Here is a 24,615-nt window from a genome sequence, read left to right on the forward strand (position 1 = left end):
TATATTTCTGTTTAAGCGGATGTATGTTTTTTTAAATATGTATATTTTGAATGACTCTACCAGTGATTACACTGGCGCATAGTTGCTCAAGTGGGCGAAGTTTTGTCACACTGCAGCCCACTTGAACAGTTTAAAATATGCTGTTCACGTCAATGCACAGTCCTTCACAACTGTATCCTTCATTTCAAGTGTTAACCTTAATGTCAACCTTTTTAGTTTGAGTCGGATTAATTCACAATTCTTGTCACTTTGCACTACTGTTTTGTCTTGCCCTAACTCATTCGAACTGGAAAAATATTTTTTTTTATTTTTTTATTCTTTTTTTTGGTGGGGGGGGGGGGGGGAGGGGGAAGAAAAGTTCAAATTTGTTTCAATAAGTGTCAACTTATTATAGACGAAGCACAACAGACAAATATAACAAGTTACATAAAACTTGTACAACGATTATATATATATATATATAATAGGCATGTAGCTACCACCCCCAACCACATCATTCTGGTGAGCTAAGGTTCACCCCAAATGTTTACCATTTTAGAGCCGAGTCGAATTAGTAACGGCTTTTATGGGGCAGATAATTTAGCTTTTAAACGATTTGAAACTAAGGAGATGTAATAAGTTCTGCTTGATATTTTCATTATCGTCTGTACAGGGGTTGGGGTGGTTGTGAGGAAGGGAGGGTAGGATTGAATTCACAAATGATCAAATACTGAAAAGTAGAAAAAATTCAACTAAATAGCGGCGTGTGCTACGCCTCGGGTAGGCTAGCTCAATTTAATTAATCTGCTTTGATTTGCAATTTCTGATTTTTACAAGCTTTTATTTAACTCACTTCCTCTGTCGTCAGTCGTCAGTCTAGACGGAAACGCAGGAGTGAAAATTCGGACAGTTCTACTTGACCGATACGATTCAAAGTTAGCACGTGGGTCAAGACATGGAGACAATGCAATCTGAAACTAAATTTGACTTAATTGGATGCCTAATTAATTTTTTATGAATTAATTAAAATTTGGACCGAATTAGTAGGCATGTCTAGCCAACCACACCACACGCGTCATCACCTTCAATAGCTTCAATGGCTGCGTTCAAAAACCATTGCGCGCCTACTGAACGTGATGTTCAGTAGGCGCGCAATGGTTTTTAGTCATGTAACTCTATTGTAAATAAAACATGTAAAGTACTGAAAAAAAAATTCATAAAAAACGTTTTAATAACAAGCTTTTATGTAATGATGCACTAAAAAGTAAAAAATAAATTATAGACTACTATTTAAATAACTATAAAGAAAAGCGTGGGTGTCATCCTTAACATTAGTAAAGGTATCCAATAGATACTAAAGTGACCCACGCTTTTCTTTATAGTTATTTAAATAGTAGTCTATAATTTATTTTTTACTTTTTAGTGCATCATTACATAAAAGCTTGTTATTAAAACGTTTTTTATGAATTTTTTTTACAAGCTTTTATTTAACTCACTTCCTCGTCAGTCTGTCGTCAGTCGTCAGTCTAGACGGAAACGCAGGAGTGAAAATTCGGACAGTTCTACTTGACCGATATGATTCAAAGTTAGCACATGGGTCAAGACATGAAGACAATGCAATCTGAAACTAAATTTGATTTAATTGGATGCCTAATTAATTTTTTATGAATTAATTAAAATTTGGACCGAATTAGTAGGCATGTCTAGCCAACCACACCACACGCGTCATCACCTTCAATAGCTGCGCCATCACGTAATGGCTGCGTTCAAAAACCATTGCGCGCCTACTGAACGTGATGTTCAGTAGGCGCGCAATGGTTTTTAGTCATGTAACTCTATTGTAAATAAAACATGTAAATTACTGAAAAAAAAATTCATAAAAAACGTTTTAATAACAAGCTTTTATGTAATGATGCACTAAAAAGTAGAAAATAAATTATAGACTACTATTTAAATAACTATAAAGAAAAGCGTGGGTGTCTTCCTTAACATTAGTAAAGGTATCCAATAGATACTAAAGTGACCCACGCTTTTCTTTATAGTTATTTAAATAGTAGTCTATAATTTATTTTCTACTTTTTAGTGCATTATTACATAAAAGCTTGTTATTAAAACGTTTTTTATGAATTTTTTTTAATGCGTACAAGTATTTACAAATTCCATGCAAAAAAAACACATTTGTGACTTTTCTCCATTTACTTTTTTTCCCGTGAATTTTTTTCCTTCACGTGTTTCTGGGTGTTTTTCCTGCTTTTTTTTCGTGTGTTTTTTTTTCCAACAATCGAGTGGGGTAATAAGTAACACAGGTCGACATAGTTTCTTATGGCACAACTGCAAGAGTTCATTGCCCCACCTCCTTCCGAGAAAAATAGGGTATAGAAAGAAAATATTTGCTTTTATTAGTGTCCACCCCTTACCACCAGCCTAAAGTTTCAAGTACACCCTCTAAGCAACCTTGGTTAATGTATATGATTATTTTTAAAATAAATATTACAGGACCCTAAGCGGCCGATGTGAGCCTTTGGGGGTGGACACTGAAAATTTTGTTCACAGCAAAATCGCAACCTACCTGGGCACCGGCAGACACGCCTGATTCAATTTTGTGAGCGACTGTAACTCCGCATTTTATGCATTGTCTATCGCACTGTTTAGAACAAACGCAGGCGCTATTGCGCTCAGGGGAAAGCCCAGGGCGCCAAATCGACCCTACAGGGTTGCCCATCGTGTCTGTAGTGTATAGTCTTGTTCTAAAACGAACTTAGGCGCCATAGTGCTCGCTGAAAAGCCCGGGGCGCTTCGGGTCATGCAACCTACGTGGCGCCGGTGGTTGCGCCTGATAAAGTTTTAACGCTGAATATACTAGTATCCTTTACCCGTTATGCAGGACGCACAATTAACGGATGCCAAGTGGTAACAGCCGCTTTGGAACTCTGGGCACCAAACTGTGTATTGACGAAAATCGCACCCTCCCTGGGCCGCCCATATCATATATATATATATATATATATATATATATATATATATATATATATATATATATATATATAGATAGATAGATAGATAGGCCTATATATATATATATATATATATATATATATATATATATATATATATATAGATAGATAGATAGATAGATAGATATAAAGAGATAGAGAGAGAGAGAGAGAGAGAAAAGCCGTGCATCGAAACACGGATCGTAGATATTTCCTATCTTGACAATTCTGAGAACAATTGGCGTCGGCACACGTCACCGCCCCAAATGCACCACTTGGTACTGAAGTGATAATACCACCTTGCCACTTGTGTCAGCGCGTCTGCATCGCATACTTCACAGTGTCGTCTTTATCCTCAGTTCGCCTGCTATTTTAGTATAGGTTAAGTGGAGACGAAGTAGACTGTCGCGCAATTTAAAACGGTACGTTGAGAAATTTAAAAATATACAGCGACCTAGTTTCCAACACGGAAGCGGTATATCGGCGGCCCTGCAAAACGCAAACGAATATCCAATTATGCTAACCCATTACAGTGTTTTAACCCCAAATGAAATCTTGCTCAGAAGTATTAATTAAAGTTATAACCGAAATAAAATTTAGCATTATAATGTATTCAACTTTTAAATTAGCTTATTTGGTCAAATTTTCTAGGGAAGCCTTATTTGGGGTGGAAAATAAGGGAATAGAGCATGTTTTCGGAACTTTTGTAATTAAAGTTGTATTCCTTAAATTATTATTTATCTGAATTATCCTCTTCCTAGACGACTTCTGGATTTTTGTCATAAACGTTTTTCCAATGTGGAAAATAATGTAGCCTATTTAGTGTCCTGACATAGTATACCAAATTTCATCTCCATCGGTCAAGTATTAATTATGATATGTCATATACATATTATATTAACAAAATAAACACTTTCTTAAAATGTATAATAACTAGCCGCTATCGGCTAGGCGTTTGCCCCAGTCGTTTACAGCGAAGTCCAAATGTAAATGTTGACGCAGATGTGTGTATGTTTTAATAAAAATTAAAATTGTGTTCTTGTGTCTATGGATATGCAGAACAACACAAAGTATATTGCATGATACAACAGATTTGATAACGCTAATGATGATACTAAATAGAAATAAGGACTTCGAAAACCAGACGTCAATAATTCGCTTCTGACAATCACCACGTGAACACTTCTCGTTCTATGTAAACATCTAAAGGTTACATTGGCATACAAAAATAGGGTACCTGTAGTTCGAGCACAACACACACACACAATTAGGAGAAGATTTGTAACACACTCAGAGTTTCTTCTAGGCATCTTTCCCGGGGAGCCCCCCCCCCCCCCCCCGAAGCAAGTCTACCGCCCCCCCCCCCCCGAAAATTTCTAGTGCCCCCCCCCCCCCCCCGGAGAAAAAGGTCTGTAAGAAACACTGAACACACTACATACTGCTACCCTCAAACACTAAAAGCTTTTTTTTTAAATTAACAAATTTACTTTCACTACGCAAACATAAAATATCGAAAAAGTACCATAACAGAGTATACAGATTTTTACACCTTAATAGCAAAAATCTGCAAAGCGTAACATTAACGTAAACTTAAAAGAAATTTAAAATATAAGACATTGTTTCAGACCACTGTACACACATCATACTCTATATATACTATACAAATATAATCTATCATAACGTATTTAAATATCAAATAATATTCACAAAATGGTTAATAATATTAATACCTAACTTAAAGTAAGCATATAAAAAAATTAACCTTATTTTTATGCTAAATGTGATATGTTTTACCTATATTAAAAATATTCTAAAACTTTAATAACATTTAATAGCCTTGTTTTTAACTGAATCCTGTAACCCTTTATTTACGGAATTAAGTTCAAAATGAAATTTTGGCTTAAACAATGTATTATTATATTTCCTTTTGGCACACTTAAAGCATTTGAAGAAAATTTGCTTTCTTTAAATGTTAATGGCCCAAAAATGTATTGGTACGTATAAGTACCCTCAGGAATGCAGAATATTTTTTCCAAAAAAAAATTAACAAAATAGGAATAAACTGTAAAATGTGTTAGCTAATAACATGGCAATCATCATGACAAGCATTTAAAAAAAAATCACCAAACATAAACACAAGACAAAAGTATTTTTTGAGAACTATTTTTAATTGATTTTCTATGGGAACAGTCTACTTTTTAGTGAATTATTATATAAAAGCTTGTTATTAAATAGTTTTTTATAGATTTATTTTTCAAAATTTTATTTAACTTACTTTTTCTGTCTGTCGTCCGTCTAGATCGAATTGGCCGTGCGTAATTTCGGGTACTTCTAACTGACGGTTTAAAGTCGGAAGGTGTGTCAAGACACAAAAATATACAATCTGACATTAAATTTTAATTTATTGGATGCCTAACTAATTGTTTTACGAATTAACCAAATTAGTAGGCAGTCTTACCCAACTATGTCACACTATTATACGCCCGTTATTACATTCATTAAGTGCGCAATGGTTTTTAGTCATGCAACTGTATTTTAAACTTTTAAAATTTTTAATTCACTAAATTTTTTTTTTCATAAAAACCGTTTTAATAACAAGCTTTTATGTAATAATGCACTAAAGAGTAGAAAATAAATTATTCACTACTATTTAAATAACCAAAAAGAAAATTAAATATTAGTAAAGTTATCCAATAGATAATAAAGGGATACATGACTTTCTTAATTCTTAATTAAATAGTAGTATTTAATTTATTTTCTAATTTTTAGTGCATTATTACATAAAGGCTTGTTATTAAAACATTTTTTAAATATTTTTTTTTAAATTGTTGTTCTAATTTATGACGGTTGTCACAAGTATTCGTTTAACCATCGATCTAATACCAAGACAATTTGATTAAAATTTTATAAGTGGAAGTTACCCATGACAATATTTGGCCTTGAAAACATGTAATAATAAGGTAAATTTAAAGACAATTAAGAACACGTACAGCACGATTGTAAACTACTAATACAGGAAGAGATTAAAACAAAAGCGCCGCACCGAAAATTTGCAACTAACATCAAACCCTTCACCTACTGGTGACTCAGGACATATATTACTATTAATTATATTAAAAATCATTTTAAATTAAACATAATATAGGCGCTTAATTAAAGTGGTACTCATAATTACTGACAGTAGGTAAAGGGTTACTGCACGTTGTCATAAAATCTATTTCATATTGTCTTAAGTTGATCCTGTTCCACATCCGGTTTAAGGGATTAAATAGCGAAACGCATTGATAACTAACGGACTTTCGGCTTGAATCAGTTGTTGTACTGTGCTAGTGTTGAGAACACAATTTCAAATGTTGTTTGGCTCGTTCAAATAGAAGTAAGATATTTTTTTAAAATCTTAAAGTTAGTAAAATAATAACACTATTTTTATTGAATGCTAGAACTGTATTCACATTTTAGTAAACATAAAGCATAATTCTTGGCAGATACATTTTCCATTAACATTAAAAATCATAAAGAATAATGCTAATGTAGCATCATTTTTCAGATCGTGCAGTCTTCCATTGCTTGAATTTTACCCACCTTTTTAATTGCTCATGTTTGCTAATCAATATGAAACTTTGAATATAGCTACCTCTGTAAAGACAACATCATTCTAATAGGTGAACTGTATACGAGTGGCATAGAAGCTCAATACTACAAGGTCAAGCATGCTATTCTTCATTTATTTGATGTTTTGCCAATGGATCACGACCACTTATCAAACGGAAACAAGTAAATACAATTACAGCATTACATATATAAGAAACGTATATATATATATATATATATATATATATATATATATATATATATATATATATATATATATATATATATAGATATAGATATATATATACATACATACATATATATATATATATATATATATATATATATATATATATAATATTTTTTACCGTTATGATAATTATGTTAGGGCTTATAAATATAAAAGATGAATTTTAAGATTAGTCGATACTGTATTTTATAATTGTTTTTAATTATTTCTATGATTTCTTAAAAATCACATTAACTGTTGGGATGTTATTTAATTGGGTGGTTAAATTAGAGAATGTGGGAAGGCTGTCTCTGGTTGCGAAACTAATGGGAAATGTAATTTGATAACGTGTTTGCGTTTGCGTTTTAACTTGAGTTTACGAATGCTTTTAATTGCGTTAGTGTTTTCTTTTGTGTTTGAATTCGTGTTTGCATTTTCGTGTTTCCATTGCGTTTGTATTTTTGTTTGCTTTTGCTTTTGTATTAACTTTTGTGTTAGCATTTATGTTTGTGATTGAGTTTGCGTATGTGTTGTGTTTGCATATTTGTTTTATATTGTGTTTTTATGTGTATTAGCGTTTGTGTTTCCGTGTTGCCTTGTATTTGTGTTAGAGTATTTGCTGGCATTTTTTTCTGTTTCCAAGTTAATACGTTAAAAATGTATGTATATATATATATATATATATATATATATATATATATATATATATATATATATATATATATATATATATATATATATATATATATATATATATGTGTGTGTGTGTGTATAATTTTAAATGGTGCACAGTAAAGATGTTCATCTATTGTCAGTTATAGGTGGATATATAGGTGGAATAACGCTAATTAATCATTAATTGAAATGGCAAAAAGCATATTTCGTCTATATATTGCATCTTTTTGCCATGGTGTCACCCATTAAATGGTGTCACCCTATGCGGTCCACACACCCCGCCCCCATGGGTAGACTTAAGGTTCATTTTTAGAGGCTTATGTTTAGATTTAGGTTTAAATTGATATTATATTCATTGGTTTTGGTTCAGAGAAGAAAAAAAAGAAAAAAATATCAGTGTAGCGATCGTTGTATTTCTCCTTCATGGGCTATATGTCTATTAAACACTTTATTTACATTAACGTATGTAAATAAGTATAGGCCATCACAGTGGCGTGGCCAGGATCGTCTCAAGGGGGGGGGGTCCAATTTTTACCCGAGGACAAACTTTCGATTTGCACCCCCCCCCCCCTCAAACTTTCGATTTGCACCCCCCTGATACTTGTTATATATATATACCGAGGGGTCTATGGGGGGGTTTATGACCCCCCTAACCCCCCCCCCCCCCTGCCTACGCCACTGGGCCTTCACAACGGGAAATCTGGCTGAGAGATAGAATGCTCTGTTTCTAGCGCGTAGATCTGGAGTGCCTGATCGCTGTTACGATGTTGCTGTACGGCATTCGAAAAAACACCAGCTCTGACACCAGACTGACTCATGCTACGAAAAGTAGAGGCGTCTTGGTGTATTTTTAACCACAACATAATTTCCTATGCCGTGATCAAGAAAAATGTAGATCTAATTCATCTGCTCTATGAATTATTCCTTCTGAAAGATAACATTTACTTTATAGGCCTTCAAACATTAATGTATATGTAATTTATTCATTATGTAGATTCAACATATTTAACATACGCATCATCTTCACGAATAGTAACAATATCATCAAATATATTGTTGTTTATTTTTATTTTACTGATGATAACTGTTTATTTTCAGAATGCCCAGGGTCAGATTGGATACATTATGCTGGAAATTGCTACAACCTACAACAGACCGCTTCAAAAACTTGGCAAGAAGCACAAACATTTTGTTCTCATTTTAACGCCAACCTCGTCAGTCTCACTTCGCAAGAGGAAATCGATTTCTTAAATAAACAAGTAATTGAGTTTTGGTTTCTCGTTAATTTATTTTACACTTCGTAGCCTAATCATTGTTTTGCACTATTATTCATGAATGTAAAAAATGCTTTTGTAATAATATATTTGTACAATTTGTTTCAGGGCATAACATATGTCTGGATCGGTTTATATAAAACTGGGACGAACGATGCATGGAAGTATATTGCATTTTTTAAAATCCTCTTTAACAAATATTAAAGATTTTTTAATACAATTTAATTTTGAAAATATTTTAAAATATGTAACTTAAAAGACTAAGCCTTGCTGTGTGTACATGGTGATGTTTTAGTGTACATTGCAACTATACCACTGTTGTATTTTTGTGTATGTCGCTTCAGATGGGTTGATAAGTCAGACGTGAATCTCATTCTATGGGACGTTGGACAGCCTGGAAGAATTGGAGAAGATTGTGGAGTGGCTCACTCTTTTGGTAGAGTATTTTATTCAACCGAACTTTCAATCAATCAATCAACTGATCAATCAAAATATCAATCAATCTATTTATTAATCAATCAATCAATCAATCAATCAATCAATCAATCAATCAATCAATCAATCAATCAATCAATCAATCAATCAATCAATCAATCAATCAATCAATCAATCAATCAATCAATCAATCAATCAATCAATCAATCTATCAATCTATCAATCTATCAATCTATCAATCTATCAATCTATCAATCTATCAATCTATCAATCTATCAATCTATCAATCTATCAATCTATCAATCTATCAATCTATCAATCTATCAATCTATCAATCTATCAATCTATCAATCTATCAATCTATCAATCTATCAATCTATCAATCTATCAATCTATCAATCTATCAATCTATCAATCTATCAATCTATCAATCTATCAATCTATCAATCTATCAATCTATCAATCTATCAATCTATCAATCTATCAATCTATCAATCTATCAATCTATCAATCTATCAATCTATCAATCTATCAATCTATCAATCTATCAATCTATCAATCTATCAATCTATCAATCTATCAATCTATCAATCTATCAATCTATCAATCTATCAATCTATCAATCTATCAATCTATCAATCTATCAATCTATCAATCTATCAATCTATCAATCTATCAATCTATCAATCTATCAATCTATCAATCTATCAATCTATCAATCTATCAATCTATCAATCTATCAATCTATCAATCTATCAATCTATCAATCTATCAATCTATCAATCTATCAATCTATCAATCTATCAATCTATCAATCTATCAATCTATCAATCTATCAATCTATCAATCTATCAATCTATCAATCTATCAATCTATCAATCTATCAATCTATCAATCTATCAATCTATCAATCTATCAATCTATCAATCTATCAATCTATCAATCTATCAATCTATCAATCTATCAATCTATCAATCTATCAATCTATCAATCTATCAATCTATCAATCTATCAATCTATCAATCTATCAATCTATCAATCTATCAATCTATCAATCTATCAATCTATCAATCTATCAATCTATCAATCTATCAATCTATCAATCTATCAATCTATCAATCTATCAATCTATCAATCTATCAATCTATCAATCTATCAATCTATCAATCTATCAATCTATCAATCTATCAATCTATCAATCTATCAATCTATCAATCTATCAATCTATCAATCTATCAATCTATCAATCTATCAATCTATCAATCTATCGATCTATCGATCTATCGATCTATCAATCTATCAATCTATCAATCTATCAATCTATCAATCTATCAATCTATCAATCTATCAATCTATCAATCTATCAATCTATCAATCTATCAATCTATCAATCTATCAATCTATCAATCTATCAATCTATCAATCTATCAATCTATCAATCTATCAATCTATCAATCTATCAATCTATCAATCTATCAATCTATCAATCTATCAATCTATCAATCTATCAATCTATCAATCTATCAATCTATCAATCTATCAATCTATCAATCTATCAATCTATCAATCTATCAATCTATCAATCTATCAATCTATCAATCTATCAATCTATCAATCTATCAATCTATCAATCTATCAATCTATCAATCTATCGATCTATCGATCTATCGATCTATCAATCTATCAATCTATCAATCTATCAATCTATCAATCTATCAATCTATCAATCTATCAATCTATCAATCTATCAATCTATCAATCTATCAATCTATCAATCTATCAATCTATCAATCTATCAATCTATCAATCTATCAATCTATCAATCTATCAATCTATCAATCTATCAATCTATCAATCTATCAATCTATCAATCTATCAATCTATCAATCTATCAATCTATCAATCTATCAATCTATCAATCTATCAATCTATCAATCTATCAATCTATCAATCTATCAATCTATCAATCTATCAATCTATCAATCTATCAATCTATCAATCTATCAATCTATCAATCTATCAATCTATCAATCTATCAATCTATCAATCTATCAATCTATCAATCTATCAATCTATCAATCTATCAATCTATCAATCTATCGATCTATCAATCTATCAATCTATCAATCTATCAATCTATCAATCTATCAATCTATCAATCTATCAATCTATCAATCTATCAATCTATCAATCTATCAATCTATCAATCTATCAATCTATCAATCTATCAATCTATCAATCTATCAATCTATCAATCTATCAATCTATCAATCTATCAATCTATCAATCTATCAATCTATCAATCTATCAATCTATCAATCTATCAATCTATCAATCTATCAATCTATCAATCTATCAATCTATCAATCTATCAATCTATCAATCTATCAATCTATCAATCTATCAATCTATCAATCTATCAATCTATCAATCTATCAATCTATCAATCTATCAATCTATCAATCTATCAATCTATCAATCTATCAATCTATCAATCTATCAATCTATCAATCTATCAATCTATCAATCTATCAATCTATCAATCTATCAATCTATCAATCTATCGATCTATCAATCTATCAATCTATCAATCTATCAATCTATCAATCTATCAATCTATCAATCTATCTATCAATCTATCAATCTATCAATCTATCAATCTATCAATCAATCTATCAATCTATCAATCTATCAATCTATCAATCTATCAATCTATCAATCTATCAATCTATCAATCTATCAATCTATCAATCTATCAATCTATCAATCTATCAATCTATCAATCTATCAATCTATCAATCTATCAATCTATCAATCTATCAATCTATCAATCTATCAATCTATCAATCTATCAATCTATCAATCTATCAATCTATCAATCTATCAATCTATCAATCTATCAATCTATCAATCTATCAATCTATCAATCTATCAATCTATCAATCTATCAATCTATCAATCTATCAATCTATCAATCTATCAATCTATCAATCTATCAATCTATCAATCTATCAATCTATCAATCTATCAATCTATCAATCTATCAATCTATCAATCTATCAATCTATCAATCTATCAATCTATCAATCTATCAATCTATCAATCTATCAATCTATCAATCTATCAATCTATCAATCTATCAATCTATCAATCTATCAATCTATCAATCTATCAATCTATCAATCTATCAATCTATCAATCTATCAATCTATCAATCTATCAATCTATCAATCTATCAATCTATCAATCTATCAATCTATCAATCTATCAATCTATCAATCTATCAATCTATCAATCTATCAATCTATCAATCTATCAATCTATCAATCTATCAATCTATCAATCTATCAATCTATCAATCTATCAATCTATCAATCTATCAATCTATCAATCTATCAATCTATCAATCTATCAATCTATCAATCTATCAATCTATCAATCTATCAATCTATCAATCTATCAATCTATCAATCTATCAATCTATCAATCTATCAATCTATCAATCTATCAATCTATCAATCTATCAATCTATCAATCTATCAATCTATCAATCTATCAATCTATCAATCTATCAATCTATCAATCTATCAATCTATCAATCTATCAATCTATCAATCTATCAATCTATCAATCTATCAATCTATCAATCTATCAATCTATCAATCTATCAATCTATCAATCTATCAATCTATCAATCTATCAATCTATCAATCTATCAATCTATCAATCTATCAATCTATCAATCTATCAATCTATCAATCTATCAATCTATCAATCTATCAATCTATCAATCTATCAATCTATCAATCTATCAATCTATCAATCTATCAATCTATCAATCTATCAATCTATCAATCTATCAATCTATCAATCTATCAATCTATCAATCTATCAATCTATCAATCTATCAATCTATCAATCTATCAATCTATCAATCTATCAATCTATCAATCTATCAATCTATCAATCTATCAATCTATCAATCTATCAATCTATCAATCTATCAATCTATCAATCTATCAATCTATCAATCTATCAATCTATCAATCTATCAATCTATCAATCTATCAATCTATCAATCTATCAATCTATCAATCTATCAATCTATCAATCTATCAATCTATCAATCTATCAATCTATCAATCTATCAATCTATCAATCTATCAATCTATCAATCTATCAATCTATCAATCTATCAATCTATCAATCTATCAATCTATCAATCTATCAATCTATCAATCTATCAATCTATCAATCTATCAATCTATCAATCTATCAATCTATCAATCTATCAATCTATCAATCTATCAATCTATCAATCTATCAATCTATCAATCTATCAATCTATCAATCTATCAATCTATCAATCTATCAATCTATCAATCTATCAATCTATCAATCTATCAATCTATCAATCTATCAATCTATCAATCTATCAATCTATCAATCTATCAATCTATCAATCTATCAATCTATCAATCTATCAATCTATCAATCTATCAATCTATCAATCTATCAATCTATCAATCTATCAATCTATCAATCTATCAATCTATCAATCTATCAATCTATCAATCTATCAATCTATCAATCTATCAATCTATCAATCTATCAATCTATCAATCTATCAATCTATCAATCTATCAATCTATCAATCTATCAATCTATCAATCTATCAATCTATCAATCTATCAATCTATCAATCTATCAATCTATCAATCTATCAATCTATCAATCTATCAATCTATCAATCTATCAATCTATCAATCTATCAATCTATCAATCTATCAATCTATCAATCTATCAATCTATCAATCTATCAATCTATCAATCTATCAATCTATCAATCTATCAATCTATCAATCTATCAATCTATCAATCTATCAATCTATCAATCTATCAATCTATCAATCTATCAATCTATCAATCTATCAATCTATCAATCTATCAATCTATCAATCTATCAATCTATCAATCTATCAATCTATCAATCTATCAATCTATCAATCTATCAATCTATCAATCTATCAATCTATCAATCTATCAATCTATCAATCTATCAATCTATCAATCTATCAATCTATCAATCTATCAATCTATCAATCTATCAATCTATCAATCTATCAATCTATCAATCTATCAATCTATCAATCTATCAATCTATCAATCTATCAATCTATCAATCTATCAATCTATCAATCTATCAATCTATCAATCTATCAATCTATCAATCTATCAATCTATCAATCTATCAATCTATCAATCTATCAATCTATCAATCTATCAATCTATCAATCTATCAATCTATCAATCTATCAATCTATCAATCTATCAATCTATCAATCTATCAATCTATCAATCTATCAATCTATCAATCTATCAATCTATCAATCTATCAATCTATCAATCTATCAATCTATCAATCTATCAATCTATCAATCTATCAATCTATCAATCTATCAATCTATCAATCTATCAATCTATCAATCTATCAATCTATCAATCTATCAATCTATCAATCTATCAATCTATCAATCTATCAATCTATCAATCTATCAATCTATCAATCTATCAATCTATCAATCTATCAATCTATCAATCTATCAATCTATCAATCTATCAATCTATCAATCTATCAATCTATCAATCTATCAATCTATCAATCTATCAATCTATCAATCTATCAATCTATCAATCTATCAATCTATCAATCTATCAATCTATCAATCTATCAATCTATCAATCTATCAATCTATCAATCTATCAATCTATCAATCTATCAATCTATCAATCTATCAATCTATCAATCTATCAATCTATCAATCTATCAATCTATCAATCTATCAATCTATCAATCTATCAATCTATCAATCTATCAATCTATCAATCTATCAATCTATCAATCTATCAATCTATCAATCTATCAATCTATCAATCTATCAATCTATCAATCTATCAATCTATCAATCTATCAATCTATCAATCTATCAATCTATCAATCTATCAATCTATCAATCTATCAATCTATCAATCTATCAATCTATCAATCTATCAATCTATCAATCTATCAATCTATCAATCTATCAATCTATCAATCTATCAATCTATCAATCTATCAATCTATCAATCTATCAATCTATCAATCTATCAATCTATCAATCTATCAATCTATCAATCTATCAATCTATCAATCTATCAATCTATCAATCTATCAATCTATCAATCTATCAATCTATCAATCTATCAATCTATCAATCTATCAATCTATCAATCTATCAATCTATCAATCTATCAATCTATCAATCTATCAATCTATCAATCTATCAATCTATCAATCTATCAATCTATCAATCTATCAATCTATCAATCTATCAATCTATCAATCTATCAATCTATCAATCTATCAATCTATCAATCTATCAATCTATCAATCTATCAATCTATCAATCTATCAATCTATCAATCTATCAATCTATCAATCTATCAATCTATCAATCTATCAATCTATCAATCTATCAATCTATCAATCTATCAATCTATCAATCTATCAATCTATCAATCTATCAATCTATCAATCTATCAATCTATCAATCTATCAATCTATCAATCTATCAATCTATCAATCTATCAATCTATCAATCTATCAATCTATCAATCTATCAATCTATCAATCTATCAATCTATCAATCTATCAATCTATCAATCTATCAATCTATCAATCTATCAATCTATCAATCTATCAATCTATCAATCTATCAATCTATCAATCTATCAATCTATCAATCTATCAATCTATCAATCTATCAATCTATCAATCTATCAATCTATCAATCTATCAATCTATCAATCTATCAATCTATCAATCTATCAATCTATCAATCTATCAATCTATCAATCTATCAATCTATCAATCTATCAATCTATCAATCTATCAATCTATCAATCTATCAATCTATCAATCTATCAATCTATCAATCTATCAATCTATCAATCTATCAATCTATCAATCTATCAATCTATCAATCTATCAATCTATCAATCTATCAATCTATCAATCTATCAATCTATCAATCTATCAATCTATCAATCTATCAATCTATCAATCTATCAATCTATCAATCTATCAATCTATCAATCTATCAATCTATCAATCTATCAATCTATCAATCTATCAATCTATCAATCTATCAATCTATCAATCTATCAATCTATCAATCTATCAATCTATCAATCTATCAATCTATCAATCTATCAATCTATCAATCTATCAATCTATCAATCTATCAATCTATCAATCTATCAATCTATCAATCTATCAATCTATCAATCTATCAATCTATCAATCTATCAATCTATCAATCTATCAATCTATCAATCTATCAATCTATCAATCTATCAATCTATCAATCTATCAATCTATCAATCTATCAATCTATCAATCTATCAATCTATCAATCTATCAATCTATCAATCTATCAATCTATCAATCTATCAATCTATCAATCTATCAATCTATCAATCTATCAATCTATCAATCTATCAATCTCTATCAATCTATCAATCTATCAATCTATCAATCTATCAATCTATCAATCTATCAATCTATCAATCTATCAATCTATCAATCTATCAATCTATCAATCTATCAATCTATCAATCTATCAATCTATCAATCTATCAATCTATCAATCTATCAATCTATCAATCTATCAATCTATCAATCTATCAATCTATCAATCTATCAATCTATCAATCTATCAATCTATCAATCTATCAATCTATCAATCTATCAATCTATCAATCTATCAATCTATCAATCTATCAATCTATCAATCTATCAATCTATCAATCTATCAATCTATCAATCTATCAATCTATCAATCTATCAATCTATCAATCTATCAATCTATCAATCTATCAATCTATCAATCTATCAATCTATCAATCTATCAATCTATCAATCTATCAATCTATCAATCTATCAATCTATCAATCTATCAATCTATCAATCTATCAATCTATCAATCTATCAATCTATCAATCTATCAATCTATCAATCTATCAATCTATCAATCTATCAATCTATCAATCTATCAATCTATCAATCTATCAATCTATCAATCTATCAATCTATCAATCTATCAATCTATCAATCTATCAATCTATCAATCTATCAATCTATCAATCTATCAATCTATCAATCTATCAATCTATCAATCTATCAATCTATCAATCTATCAATCTATCAATCTATCAATCTATCAATCTATCAATCTATCAATCTATCAATCTATCAATCTATCAATCTATCAATCTATCAATCTATCAATCTATCAATCTATCAATCTATCAATCTATCAATCTATCAATCTATCAATCTATCAATCTATCAATCTATCAATCTATCAATCTATCAATCTATCAATCTATCAATCTATCAATCTATCAATCTATCAATCTATCAATCTATCAATCTATCAATCTATCAATCTATCAATCTATCAATCTATCAATCTATCAATCTATCAATCTATCAATCTATCAATCTATCAATCTATCAATCTATCAATCTATCAATCTATCAATCTATCAATCTATCAATCTATCAATCTATCAATCTATCAATCTATCAATCTATCAATCTATCAATCTATCAATCTATCAATCTATCAATCTATCAATCTATCAATCTATCAATCTATCAATCTATCAATCTATCAATCTATCAATCTATCAATCTATCAATCTATCAATCTATCAATCTATCAATCTATCAATCTATCAATCTATCAATCTATCAATCTATCAATCTATCAATCTATCAATCTATCAATCTATCAATCTATCAATCTATCAATCTATCAATCTATCAATCTATCAATCTATCAATCTATCAATCTATCAATCTATCAATCTATCAATCTATCAATCTATCAATCTATCAATCTATCAATCTATCAATCTATCAATCTATCAATCTATCAATCTATCAATCTATCAATCTATCAATCTATCAATCTATCAATCTATCAATCTATCAATCTATCAATCTATCAATCTATCAATCTATCAATCTATCAATCTATCAATCTATCAATCTATCAATCTATCAATCTATCAATCTATCAATCTATCAATCTATCAATCTATCAATCTATCAATCTATCAATCTATCAATCTATCAATCTATCAATCTATCAATCTATCAATCTATCAATCTATCAATCTATCAATCTATCAATCTATCAATCTATCAATCTATCAATCTATCAATCTATCAATCTATCAATCTATCAATCTATCAATCTATCAATCTATCAATCTATCAATCTATCAATCTATCAATCTATCAATCTATCAATCTATCAATCTATCAATCTATCAATCTATCAATCTATCAATCTATCAATCTATCAATCTATCAATCTATCAATCTATCAATCTATCAATCTATCAATCTATCAATCTATCAATCTATCAATCTATCAATCTATCAATCTATCAATCTATCAATCTATCAATCTATCAATCTATCAATCTATCAATCTATCAATCTATCAATCTATCAATCTATCAATCTATCAATCTATCAATCTATCAATCTATCAATCTATCAATCTATCAATCTATCAATCTATCAATCTATCAATCTATCAATCTATCAATCTATCAATCTATCAATCTATCAATCTATCAATCTATCAATCTATCAATCTATCAATCTATCAATCTATCAATCTATCAATCTATCAATCTATCAATCTATCAATCTATCAATCTATCAATCTATCAATCTATCAATCTATCAATCTATCAATCTATCAATCTATCAATCTATCAATCTATCAATCTATCAATCTATCAATCTATCAATCTATCAATCTATCAATCTATCAATCTATCAATCTATCAATCTATCAATCTATCAATCTATCAATCTATCAATCTATCAATCTATCAATCTATCAATCTATCAATCTATCAATCTATCAATCTATCAATCTATCAATCTATCAATCTATCAATCTATCAATCTATCAATCTATCAATCTATCAATCTATCAATCTATCAATCTATCAATCTATCAATCTATCAATCTATCAATCTATCAATCTATCAATCTATCAATCTATCAATCTATCAATCTATCAATCTATCAATCTATCAATCTATCAATCTATCAATCTATCAATCTATCAATCTATCAATCTATCAATCTATCAATCTATCAATCTATCAATCTATCAATCTATCAATCTATCAATCTATCAATCTATCAATCTATCAATCTATCAATCTATCAATCTATCAATCTATCAATCTATCAATCTATCAATCTATCAATCTATCAATCTATCAATCTATCAATCTATCAATCTATCAATCTATCAATCTATCAATCTATCAATCTATCAATCTATCAATCTATCAATCTATCAATCTATCAATCTATCAATCTATCAATCTATCAATCTATCAATCTATCAATCTATCAATCTATCAATCTATCAATCTATCAATCTATCAATCTATCAATCTATCAATCTATCAATCTATCAATCTATCAATCTATCAATCTATCAATCTATCAATCTATCAATCTATCAATCTATCAATCTATCAATCTATCAATCTATCAATCTATCAATCTATCAATCTATCAATCTATCAATCTATCAATCTATCAATCTATCAATCTATCAATCTATCAATCTATCAATCTATCAATCTATCAATCTATCAATCTATCAATCTATCAATCTATCAATCTATCAATCTATCAATCTATCAATCTATCAATCTATCAATCTATCAATCTATCAATCTATCAATCTATCAATCTATCAATCTATCAATCTATCAATCTATCAATCTATCAATCTATCAATCTATCAATCTATCAATCTATCAATCTATCAATCTATCAATCTATCAATCTATCAATCTATCAATCTATCAATCTATCAATCTATCAATCTATCAATCTATCAATCTATCAATCTATCAATCTATCAATCTATCAATCTATCAATCTATCAATCTATCAATCTATCAATCTATCAATCTATCAATCTATCAATCTATCAATCTATCAATCTATCAATCTATCAATCTATCAATCTATCAATCTATCAATCTATCAATCTATCAATCTATCAATCTATCAATCTATCAATCTATCAATCTATCAATCTATCAATCTATCAATCTATCAATCTATCAATCTATCAATCTATCAATCTATCAATCTATCAATCTATCAATCTATCAATCTATCAATCTATCAATCTATCAATCTATCAATCTATCAATCTATCAATCTATCAATCTATCAATCTATCAATCTATCAATCTATCAATCTATCAATCTATCAATCTATCAATCTATCAATCTATCAATCTATCAATCTATCAATCTATCAATCTATCAATCTATCAATCTATCAATCTATCAATCTATCAATCTATCAATCTATCAATCTATCAATCTATCAATCTATCAATCTATCAATCTATCAATCTATCAATCTATCAATCTATCAATCTATCAATCTATCAATCTATCAATCTATCAATCTATCAATCTATCAATCTATCAATCTATCAATCTATCAATCTATCAATCTATCAATCTATCAATCTATCAATCTATCAATCTATCAATCTATCAATCTATCAATCTATCAATCTATCAATCTATCAATCTATCAATCTATCAATCTATCAATCTATCAATCTATCAATCTATCAATCTATCAATCTATCAATCTATCAATCTATCAATCTATCAATCTATCAATCTATCAATCTATCAATCTATCAATCTATCAATCTATCAATCTATCAATCTATCAATCTATCAATCTATCAATCTATCAATCTATCAATCTATCAATCTATCAATCTATCAATCTATCAATCTATCAATCTATCAATCTATCAATCTATCAATCTATCAATCTATCAATCTATCAATCTATCAATCTATCAATCTATCAATCTATCAATCTATCAATCTATCAATCTATCAATCTATCAATCTATCAATCTATCAATCTATCAATCTATCAATCTATCAATCTATCAATCTATCAATCTATCAATCTATCAATCTATCAATCTATCAATCTATCAATCTATCAATCTATCAATCTATCAATCTATCAATCTATCAATCTATCAATCTATCAATCTATCAATCTATCAATCTATCAATCTATCAATCTATCAATCTATCAATCTATCAATCTATCAATCTATCAATCTATCAATCTATCAATCTATCAATCTATCAATCTATCAATCTATCAATCTATCAATCTATCAATCTATCAATCTATCAATCTATCAATCTATCAATCTATCAATCTATCAATCTATCAATCTATCAATCTATCAATCTATCAATCTATCAATCTATCAATCTATCATTCTATCAATCTATCAATCTATCATTCTATCAATCTATCAATCTATCAATCTATCACACTATCACTCTATCACTCTATTTATCTATAAATCTTAAATCTATTTATCTAGTAATCAATTACATTTACAAGATCAAATGATTGTAATGAATCGAATATAAACTATATTAAATATTGATTCCTTTCAGACAAGTTGCACGATTATTCTTGCTACCATAATAAATCATTTGTGTGCAAGAAGGTAGTCAGTACCATTACTATTGACCAGTCTACGACATCTCTCAGTCAAGCAGCTACAAACACGAAACCTTTGACAATGCTGACAAGTGAAGTAGCTACTACGATAAAGAGAGCAATCACAACACTACATAATCTAGAAAATACAAAAATAAATACTAACACAACAACGCCATCCATTCAAGCAGGTATTACACCTTATGTTACAAATTCATTCGGTATTGCTATTACTAGCAAAGATCAATAAACAAACTCTTTAATAAAATCTAAATATTCCATCGTCGACCCCGCGAACTCGAATAGTAGTAATAATTTGATATTTATGCTTGTGTCCCGACATCGTGCATTACTAATAAACAGCTTATGCAATCAAACGCAACTGCACCATCAATACGTCAGTCCAAGTGGGGGTAGTCTATTTTTACAATTCAGTTCTGTCACGAATTATCACGTGCACTTTCCCTCGATCTATAAAAACGAAAGCATTCCTTTACCACCGACGCTTTTCATTTTATTGAAAAATATGTAATTAAAAGGTCGTTTTTTACTGAGGTAAATTACACAATTTATTTAAATCATCCTATGTATATAAGTACTGGTAATCAAAATAATACGGTCTGCCTTAGAAGTAGTATACTAGGTCCCTTTTGGGTCGCATGGTGGAGCAGGAGCAGGAGCAAAGGCTATATAGGAAAATACTCCCCCGCATGGGGGATGCGGATGGACAATGACATATAGCAAAATACTCCACCACCGGGTGGTGGTGGGGGGATCCGGAGGGACAACGACATATAGTAAAATACTCCCTGGGGGAGGTGGAGGGACACCGACATATAGTAAAATACTTCCCCACCTGGGGGAGCAGGATGGTGAGGGTTAAACATGTTATATAGTAAAATACTCCCCCGCCTGGTGGCGGGGGAGGTGGTTGGGGAAGTAGGTCAGTAGGTCACCACCGGTGACCTTGTGACGTAATCAGTGACCTTGTGACGTAATCAGTGACATTGTGACGTAATTAGTGACCTTGTGACGTCATCATTGACATAGTTACGTAATTTTAATGAGTTTTTTTATGAGTTTGAATTTAATTTTTTAAATTTTTATTAATTTTTATTAACGAGTTACGTAACTTGATTATTTGTTTGATTTTAAATTGTTTACTTTGTTTGTTTACTTGTTGTTTAATTTAATTACTTTGTTTATATTGTGTAATTTTTATTGAGTAGTTACGTAATTTGATTTTAATTTTTTAAATTTTTAATTTTTTAATTATGATTTTTTAACTTTTTTATTAACTAGTTACGTAATTTGATTATTTTTTTGAAATTCATTTTATTTCTTTGTATGTTGCTTTAAATTCTCCCCCACAACGAACGTGTACAAAAAACAGGTTAAATTCTCCAACACAACGAACGTGTACCGAAAATAGAACATTCTTTCTCTCAACATCCATTAAACCACAGCTGTTACTCGTTAGCGACAGCTGTTACTTATCGATTCAAAAGCGAACCTTTGTTTTTGAGAGGGACCGTATACGGTCCGAGTTAATATTGATCGCACCCACTGACCATCATCAACATGATAGCCAGCCTAATTAAATTGGTCACGCATTATGGATTTATGTCGGGTTCACTGAAGCGATCACACCAGATAATTAATCGAAGCCATTAAATGCCTCTCCGTGAAGTACGTAGGTCATTATGCAACAGCTGTGCAACAGCTGATCCCGCACTTAGGCCGACCAACCGTATAAATGAACGCGAAAATTGTGTTCTAATCACATCGACTTCACACTCCGAACCAAGAATCACCGCGACTTATCCTGCCTGAGACCGCCGTTTACTCCTGAGACTAACCCACGCCAGCTTAGGACTCAACCAATACGTCCACCTAACCCTCCACGGGCCACATCTTTTTGTGCGTGTTTATTCTATTAAAGGTAAGGTTAATATTACTTTTTGTTTTATGGGCGCTAACCCCATTAAAATACCCTTTCATCAAAGCTTATTAGAATGTATTTACTTTACTTTTGTGGTGTACACCGAGGTAAGGTTAATAGTACGTATTTTTTTAAGGGAACTAACCCCATTAAAATACCCTTTAAATAAATATGTATCTAAATAAGTAGTCAACTGTATTCCTTTTTGGTGTACAACCGACCCATCGACAAAACAGGCTCAACACACTAACCCTATTGAGCTACCCACCCATCCCCGACGCCTCCACTGAACCAAAGGATCCAACTACATCCATCTACACCACTTCGGATCTCCACCTATAGTTAACTTCACGATCAGCTTAGACGTTCAAACCAACCCATAGGTACGTTTCATTTTCAATTTAGTTTTGTTTTAAATATGTATTTTTTTTTATGTATTTACTTTAATCTTTATTTTTATTCTACAGCCAGCGACCTACCCACTCATCCAACAGTTCCACCCACTAGACAACTCGTCAACAAAACATGATGGAAGCCGCCCAGCCTACCACCCACCCAGCCATGACCCGTAACAAGTGTGACATATGCGAGCGGGTATTCACCCGCAAAGACAATTTAGTTCAGCATCGCGATACGGTACATATTCGAGGAAGACATCAATGTACAACTTGCGGGGAATTATTTACAAGACTAAGTAATTTAACAAGACACTTTACTAAAGCACACAGCAACCAAACTATACCGACCGACACACCATCCGCAACTGACAGACAAACCATCCAACTCCCATCAGCGACCCAAACAGACCGTGCCTCTACCAACACTATTCTATTA

The 24,615-nt window shown here is 29.6% G+C and overlaps 1 protein-coding gene across 1 annotated transcript; it reads left to right on the plus strand.

The window, feature by feature from the left end:
- The first annotated feature begins 6,254 nt into the window (after positions 1-6,254).
- LOC131952998 (CD209 antigen-like protein A) lies at positions 6,255-24,353 on the plus strand. The gene is made up of 6 exons (XM_059315975.1): positions 6,255-6,348; positions 6,635-6,746; positions 8,566-8,726; positions 8,850-8,905; positions 9,086-9,182; positions 24,249-24,353. Exons 2-6 carry the CDS (start codon positions 6,683-6,685, stop codon positions 24,351-24,353), a joined length of 483 nt encoding a protein of 160 aa, XP_059171958.1. The 5' UTR covers positions 6,255-6,348; positions 6,635-6,682.
- The last annotated feature ends 262 nt before the right edge of the window (positions 24,354-24,615 follow it).

The sequence above is a fragment of the Physella acuta genome, unplaced genomic scaffold, assembly GCF_028476545.2.
Source record: "Physella acuta isolate Inbredline_101_S28 unplaced genomic scaffold, ASM2847654v3 ptg000074l, whole genome shotgun sequence".
Lineage (NCBI taxonomy): Eukaryota > Metazoa > Mollusca > Gastropoda > Physidae > Physella > Physella acuta.